The sequence below is a fragment of the Rhinopithecus bieti genome, unplaced genomic scaffold, assembly GCF_001698545.2.
Source record: "Rhinopithecus bieti isolate Rb0 unplaced genomic scaffold, ASM169854v2 scaffold_1558, whole genome shotgun sequence".
NCBI lineage: Eukaryota > Metazoa > Chordata > Mammalia > Primates > Cercopithecidae > Rhinopithecus > Rhinopithecus bieti.
In genome coordinates this window covers 2,162,008-2,170,811 of record NW_016803701.1, presented here as the reverse complement: position 1 = coordinate 2,170,811, position 8,804 = coordinate 2,162,008, and the positions used below count along the sequence as shown (strand labels likewise).

Genomic DNA, 8,804 nt, shown 5'->3' with positions numbered 1-8,804 from the left:
GGAAGGAGGAAGGAAGGAAGGAAGGGAGGGAGGGAGAGAGGGAGGGAGGGAGGAAGGGAGGGAAGGAAAAGAAAAACACAGAGGTGAAATCACAGATTAAGCAAAATGAGGGTGGAAAAAGTAGCCACAATCCCATCTGCCTCTATTTTGGTCCACAGAATGTTTAGTAAACTGCTTTTTTTCCTCCCTCAAAAATTTATTAAGCACATTGACAGGATGTTTAAAGGAACATTCAAGAGTTGTTTTATTAGAGACAGGGAGAGTTGAAACAAATATGAGTTCATCTTTGAAATCTACTGTGACATCTCAACTTGGAACTCCTTTGGTTATAAGGTCTCACTCTCCACATTCTCGGTACTCACAGAATTATCTCCATTACTATCACATGCTGGAGATCAAATGCACAGTGCCTGGCACAGGGCAAACACTCAAATGCTATTTGGTGAATGAGTCATATGGACTCCAGAATCGCAGGACAGTCAAACTCTGTTGATAGTCAATAACGTGCCATGGCTTAGGTAGGTTTTCAGTATCACAGGCTCTCTGCCCCTCTCCTGGAAATAAGAGGTTTCTTATTTCCCATAGAGTCTTCAAGTGGCATTCAATGTCTTGAAAATTATGTGTGAACCTTCAGGTTGTATTATTCTCTTCCTGGCAATATTACAAACTCTCAAAACCTACATAACAGGGTTATCCACATAGTCAAGTTTTGAAGATCACAATGAAGATGAATTTTCACTTGTATCTATATTTCTATGTTTTAATTTAAAAGATTAGCAAGTGTCTTTAGATGAAAATTTATTCATCATCACTTAAAATAAGATCAGAGAAATAAGTATAAATTGAACAATAAAACAAATAGAGAAAGATTTCAAAGAGGCCTAATGCTTTTATTTTAATATCTGAAGGAATCACTTAGAAGCTATCAGAAATTTCATTTTCTAAGACCAATATTAACAAGAATTAATAGTAGAATATTCTTACGCTTATAAATCAGGTTGGTTTGAACTAAGCCTCACTGACCTTATCCAGAGCCACCTGAACCACTGCTTCACTTTCTGTGTCCAAGGCTGACGTGGCCTCGTCCAGCAGGAGGATCTTGGGGTTGCGAACCAGGGCACGTGCAATGGCGATCCTCTGCTTCTGCCCACCACTCAGCTGGGCCCCTCTCTCTCCAACCAGGGTGTCAAATTTCTACCACAGAAAACCCAGGATGATTTAGCATAAGGACAAGCTATCTCGGCTCATATTTTAAATTGGTAAGGAATCCCATACACAACCCAAGTCTCACAGGTAATAACAGGTCCAGTTCTTTAAATCTTATTTAGCACAATAACCAACCTCAGTTTTTAAAAATGTGTCTACGACCAGCTGATACTGCTAGAACTTTCAAATCTGAGGTAATCTTATTTTCCCTTCTTAGGATTTCTCTTCCTCCGATTTATAGTGGTTTCCTAACTTCCTGTGTAGTAGGCCTGCATTTTATTTTTTGCACCTCTAGAAAGGCAAAGGGCAAGGACAACTTACATGAGGCAGTTTCATGATAAAGTCATAGGCATTGGCTTCCTTGACAGCTTTCTCAATCTCATCCATGGTGACATCTTCACGACCATAGCGAATGTTTTCAGCTATCGTGGTGGCAAACAATACAGGTTCCTGACTCACCACACCGATGATTTCCCGTAGAAACCTTACGTTTATGGTCCTAATATCCTGTCCATCAACACTGACCTGGAATAAAAAGTAAGTGTGACTTTCATACATTTGTAGTTGAAAGGGTAACATCAGAAAGATGTGCAATGTGACGGCTGATCACCGCAGAGTCTAGCTCAGCATGGGTCATCTCACCATGCCCTCTGTGGGGTCATAAAGCCTCTGCATCAGCTGGACCGATGTGCTCTTCCCACAGCCGCTGTTTCCAACCAGGGCCACTGTCTGCCCACTCTGCACCTTCAGGTTCAGGCCCTTCAAGATCTACCAGGACGAGTGAGAAAAAAAACTTCAAGGCAATTCACAGACACAGGGTATAGGAACTGACTGTTCAATACTAGGTTTAAATATACATGCACTTTTTAAAAAAATAATCTCTACAAGAAAACATCAGAAACTCGTCATTCAATAGTTTAATTGTTGATTAATCATTTATCACTGTACCTTAACTTCTTTTCGAGATGGGTAACTGAAGTGAACATTTCTGAATTCCAAATTTCCCTTAATATTATCTGGTTTGTGCCCACTCTTCGAATAGCTGTCAATACTTGGCTTCTAAACAGAATCAAATTTTAAGAGATTACTAGGTTACAATAACTACTTTTAGTGATATTTTGTGGAAAGCTGGATAAAGTGACAAAGAAATTGACTCTTAACTGGACAATCTTTTAGACAGATGGGTAAATGGCCAACTCAGACTTACATTATCAATTATCTTGAAGATTTCATAAGCTGCTCCTCTTGCATTTGCGAATGCTTCAACGCTTGGAGATGCCTGTCCAACACTAAAAGCCCCAATTAATACAGAAAAGAACACCTGAGGAATGTGAAGAAAAAACATCAGGCTACTTAGATAGTGATAGCAATTTTTTTTTTCATACTTCTTCTGTCTTTTTCTAACATAGATAATTAAAATTTAAAATGGCGAGGCAATATATAAATATTAGGTGTTAAAAATATTTCAATAGTTTGAAACTAACAGTACATTTAATTTCTTTTTTTCATTTTTTTTCTTTTTAAGAGACAGGGTCTCACTGTGTCACCCAGGATGGAGTGCAGTGGTGCAATCAGAGCTCATTATAACCTCTACCTCCTGGGCTCAAGCAATCCTCCTGCCTCAGTTTCCCAAATAGCTAGGACTACAAGCATGCATCATCAAATCTGAGAAATTTTTTTTATTTTTCCTAGAGACAGGGTCTCGCTATGTGTCCCAAGCTGGTCTCCTGGCCTCAAGCAATCCTTCTGCCTCAGCCTCCAAAAGTGCTGGGATTACGGGCATGGGCCACTATGCCTAGCCAAGAGTAAATTTCAAATGTGTCATCTCAAAACGTGTCAAGTGAGGTGAGGGATATGTTAATTAGCTTGATCTGATCACTCCACATTTTGTGTGTATGTGTGTGTATATATAAGCATCACATTGTACTCCATAAGTATAATGCAATTATGATTTGTCAATTAAAAAATAGCAAAAAAAAATTTTTTTTTTTAAATTTTAAGACAAGGTCTTGTTTTGTTGCCTAGGCTGCAGTGCAGTGGTGCAATCTTGGCTCACTGCAACTTCAACCTCTTGGGTTCAGACAACCCTCCCATCCCAGTCTGTAGCTGGGACTACAGACAAGTGCCACCATATCTGGCTAATTAAAAAAAAAAATTATAGAGATGAGATCTCACTATGTTGCCCACACTAAAAATATTTTAGAAGTTTAAATACTTTTCAATTTAGAATGCAGAATTAGTCTTACTTGCTCAATAAAACAATGATTTAAATTTTATAGGGCTAGAATATTATAATAGGATTTTTTTTATTTCTTCAAAGTCTAAGTTTTTTTATTTAGATCATCAGCAAGGTAAAGTGGAAATAAACACTATTAGAGGAGTCAGAAGACCCAGTTCTGAATCCTAAATTAGTACTAACTAGTTATATGTTGTTAGGCCATTCTCTTAGAATCTTTGGCTTCAACTTCTTCATTTGCAAAAATAGGCAAGATTCTATCTGTTCCCCTACCCAGCAATCATAGAGATGTTGTATCATGATAAAACAGGGTATATGAATGCTTTTTGTTAATTATAAAGCACACACACCTAAGGCATTGATACTTTATCAGGTTGTCATTTTTGCAACAAGGCTGTGTTCTCTTTAGGCCTTTTTGTTTGTTTGTTTGTTTTGTGCAAATCAGTTTCTTATTGGTAAAGACTTAACTGTGTTTCTCTTTGGGGTTGATGAAAATTAATGTCATTATTCATTTTTTCTAAATCACATGGAATTATATTGCTCAATAATTTACACAGAAGGAACTTTGCTAAGTGATTCTATATTCATTATCTCAATTAGTCCTCAAAACAACACTGAAAGTTAGGGCTCATTCCTGTCATGTCACTTGGCAGAAGAGGTAGCAGAGGCTTGAAAAGTTTAGCTGGCTGCCCCAAATCATACAGCTAAAAAGTGACACAGCTGCCATTTGAATCAAGTTGGTCCGATATCAAACCCTACACTCCCTATTCTGGATGCCTCCAGTTTGTGAGGTATATTCATGCCCAGAGAACACTGGATTTAAACTGCTTATCTCAATCACAGTTAAACGGAAAACATCTGTTATGACAACCAAGGATCACCCACAGCATCACTATACTAAAAACAAACAAACAAACAAAAAAAAAAACTTCATGGGAAAAGCCATTCCTGACTGAGCAAAGTTGGATAAGGCAAATTTGAAAAAATTAAAGAAGCAATTACTGCATCCGTATTACAAATCTGGCTCCTGAAAAAGGGGATTGTTTTAAGGGATTCTACAAAATATCATCTCTCACTATCTCAATCTATTTCTGCTTGGCCTATGAAAAAGGAACTAAGTGACTCTTCTAACAGTGTATTTTATTAGATCCAGATACGAATTGAGTTTGGTTTGCAAATTATTTCATTGTCTTTAAAATAAAAGAGGATAACATTAAATGGCAAGACTTCTGTGCTTGCACAAAGGTCTATAATGCAGAAAACTTCCAAACAATCTTTTAGGAAGAGGAACAACTTCCACAATTTGTGAGGTGGATTAGCTGCCATTCGAAATAATTTGAAAAGAAGTCAAAATGTGTATTTTGCCATTTTTGGGAATAGCAAATCAGAAAATAAAAGTGAAGTGTTTAGCATCAAGTTTGGCACAAATAATCTCAACAAATAAAAGTTCATGCTACTGAGATTGCTAAGATTAGTATTATTTAGGCTACAGGATAAATTGTGCAATATATCTGCAAAAACAAACAAACAAACAAGCAAAAAATTGGTTGTCGGATGCATCCAATTTTTTCCCACTTTTTAACCTAGTAGTGCATGTGTCTGTAGTATTCAATAGTTGTTCAAAATATGTTCTTCTAAAGTCAAGCCAACATTACTGGATTTCATTGGTATTTTATAATAATGGCTCATTTCTCAATATAAACCACTTACAGTGAGTACTTGTCCAATAGAATATTCCCCTGAGAGGACCAAGGTGGTCCCATACCAGAAGGCCAGAGCATAAGATGCATAGATAAGCAGGAAAGCAGCACCCATAGAAATATTGGCTGTAATAGCTTTCTTTATCCCAATTCTTTTAGCTTCTTCTAAATTTTTGTTGTACCTGGGAAAAAAACAAAAATGATCACATATACTCATACATTTTATGAAAACATGTCAATATAGCATGATAGTTACAGAGTGGCTAGGATGTGCTCAGTCCTGGTGATACACATGCACTTTGTCCTGCTGCTCATACATTGACCCTATATAGTAGTACTGTTTTACTCCCTTTTTGCAGAAGAAGAAACTGAAATTTACAGAGATTAACTTATTTGTAGGGGAGTCTTCTAAAATTTCCTACTCTGGCTTTAGCAATAGCAAAATAAGTGAAGCAATATTTAGCAAACTTCTAGAACTTATATTGTTTCGTACACAAAACAAAGTAGAAGCCATGGAAAAACCTGTGTCTTCCCTTCAAAATCTGCATGCCTCTTTAATTAAGTAATAAAATGGAGAGATAATGTTAGAAAGTTCTTTAAAAAAAAAAAAAAGGGACAGTCATTTAAATCTCTGAACATTAAGGAAGTTTGGAGACAGTTTGCTCTCTGTCCTGCCTTCCTCTAGGACTGTTGGAATGACCAACTGAGAGGTTACATGTGTGAGAGCATTTTGAGAATTCTGAATTGCCATGTAATACTTTTACATTTAAAAAAGCTGTATAATTTATCTTATTTCTGTAGACATTTATTTTAAAATCACTGACCTACAAAATTATTTGGCTTACAGGTATATAAAATTACATAATTATTCATCAGCATTCCCTCTCTTCCTTCTCCTTTCTACATATTGACTACTTGTCCTTCCCTCTGTTAATGCTCCCAACACTTGTCATGCCATAGCTGCCTGCTGCTGAACTAACAGGCTCTGACCTGGTGGCTTGGGCCATCCAGGGCTTCTGGCTAACTCAGTGACTGAGAAAAATTAAATTCTTAGCATATCTATAGCCCTGAACCCATTCATAGCAAAAGAACTACCCTACATTAACCAAACCTGGAGAGCAACCATTAATACTTCTTAGAGCAAATATAGGAAATTATACAAAAGGAGCAAAAACAAGCAAATGAAAAACATCAAAAAACAATGTTGGAATCACTGACAGATTTTATTTCTCCAGTTCTAATGACCTAAAGGTTATTCCCAACTGTAATTCAAATATTTTTTAAAGCCTCAGAGAGTGGTCAATTTTTGACGTTAAAGCTAAAGGAGATGATGTCTGTAACTCGACCTTCATTTGAAAGGAACAGAGAAGACTACTCTGTTTAAGAAGATAGCTGTGGAGATAAGCTAATGGAGCCCAGAGTTAAAGGAAAACAAGGAATTTTGCAAATATAGAACAAAGGTAAAAGGATTAGTGAAACAGGACAGATTGCCTTAAATCTGTCTGTATTTTCTTAATCACAACTCTCTGCAGAACCTAGAGTATTAACTTGAATAGAGGAGGAGCTAATAATTATTGAAATTAATGAACTTACTTCCATATAAAAGTCATACTTTAAGGTCTTTGATCCATAAAATTCACAACTATATAAATATTATATAGTATTATATTAATTTCCTTTGGAGAACTTGTTCCATTAGTATGTACAGCAGAGTTCAAGCACTGTCCAGATATGAACATGTATTGTTTCTTGCTTTCATGACTACTTTAACTAGGTACATTACAGAGTTACAAAAGCATGCCAAGTGAAATTTACATCACTACTGTGTTCACTAAAGATGAAATTTAAACAGAACTTCATAGTGACCACATATCAACACATCATCAGTTTCTACCCCCCAAAATGTAAATCCTCAACTTGCCAGTTATCATCTGAACAGAAAAATTATTTTTGAGAAACATTTCAATGATTTATATACACACATGCACACACACATAACACAGAGACATATACATATCTCTCACTTTATGAGTTGGTCTGAGGTGAATGCTACCACTGGGCACAACTTACATAAGAGTACATTTAAGGAAATTTAATACATATGTACTACACTGTTATCGCCTTTATTTCAGTTCTCGCTTACCGAGACTAATGTAGAAACCATCTGACGTTGTCCTATGCAGCCAGAGGAAACATTTGCACAGAAGCACAAGGAAGAAAATCATTTACACATCAGAAAGGAGAAATAAAGGAAAGAAGGGGGTAAAGGGAAACGAGACATAAACAATACTCCTTTTCTATAAGCTCTTTGTTGTTTTTCATTACAAATGCCATATATAAAACCAGATATTAAAATCATCCATTCATCAAAAGCTTTAGTATAGAAATGATCATGAAAGTAGGAGCGACTAAAAGAGACTAAAGTTATATAACAAAACCATTGGTATATAGGAAATATGACTCATCTTAAATATTATAAAAATATGTATCAATAATGCAAGTAACTACTTATGAGAGTAAGGAACAATTTTGATTAAGCAAACAGAAATGAATACTAATAGATAAATATATTTTCAAGACACATAAAAGAGAGAAAATATTTTAAATGAAAAGAACAAAACTATTCTATACAATTGAATGAAATTTATTCTAACTTCTGGTTAAATTTCCATTCAAAGACAGCCAGCTTCCCTCCTGCACTGATAATTTGAAGAGAAAGCCAGATTAAGACCTCGATTACTTTATGTAGAAGCAGAGAAGGGAAGGAGAACAGGAATTAAAACTGATTATGTTTGGTCTAAGAAGAGTCATCAATTCTACTTCCAAATTATATGCCAAATCTAGGTACCTGTCACCCCTCTCCTGCCTCTGATCCAGACCAGGGAGATGCTCTGGCCTGGACCACTCTGCCAGTCTTTCCACTGGTCTCCCTGCTTCTACTCTTTGACTTCTCACATCCATTCACGAGACCCATTACAGGCAAAGAAACAATCTGAAAACATAATGTGGATGTCATTCCTCTATTTAACACCCTCAACCACTCCCTTGTGCCCTTGGAATACAATCCCAACTCTTCATTATGGCCCACCATCCCCACATTCTGGCCCCTGCCCACCCCAATCTCCCCTCACTCAACTGAGCTTCAGTCATGCAAGCCTTATGATGCTTCCTAGAACATACTAAAGTCTTGGCCACCCAGGAAATTTGGAAGACACTTCTTCCAACCTATCCCATCTCTCTCCCCACCATGGCATGCTTTTTCTCATCCCTCAGGTCCCAGCTGAGATGAAACTTCCTCAGAGACGCCTGCCCCAACCACCATATTTAAAGTTAACTTGCCCTCCCCATCATCATCATTACTCACTTTGATTCTTTCAGATCACATTTTAAATCAATATTTTTAATTTTTTCTTTGACAATTCCTTATATTTATTCCTCCTTTCTCTATTCCTTCCATTTTTATCCATCTTATTATTTTGACTGAAGATCATACAATATCCTCTGTTTCTGATTCACAGCTGAAAACCTAGAGCCCTAGCTTTGTTTAGACCTTTATAAAATAAAAAGGAAAAGAAAAGGAAAACCTAGAACTTAGCACAGTGCCTGGCATGTTGTAGGTGCTGAATCAACTTGTCTAATAAATAAACTTTTAAGAAATGGCC

The 8,804-nt window shown here is 36.6% G+C and overlaps 1 protein-coding gene across 2 annotated transcripts in view; it reads right to left on the bottom strand.

Annotated features, from left to right (window-relative positions):
- The window catches only part of ABCB1 (ATP binding cassette subfamily B member 1), a 105,233-nt gene that overhangs the window by 44,455 nt on the left and 51,974 nt on the right, over positions 1–8,804 (bottom strand). For both annotated transcript variants that reach the window (XM_017851617.1, XM_017851609.1), the window contains exons 9-14: positions 5,153–5,324; positions 2,414–2,527; positions 2,155–2,265; positions 1,849–1,974; positions 1,528–1,731; positions 1,024–1,194 (exon numbers count right to left, since the gene is read on the bottom strand). In XM_017851617.1, coding sequence (XP_017707106.1) covers positions 1,024–1,194; positions 1,528–1,731; positions 1,849–1,974; positions 2,155–2,265; positions 2,414–2,527; positions 5,153–5,324 — 898 coding nt within the window. The remainder of the gene's footprint in view (positions 1–1,023; positions 1,195–1,527; positions 1,732–1,848; positions 1,975–2,154; positions 2,266–2,413; positions 2,528–5,152; positions 5,325–8,804) is intronic.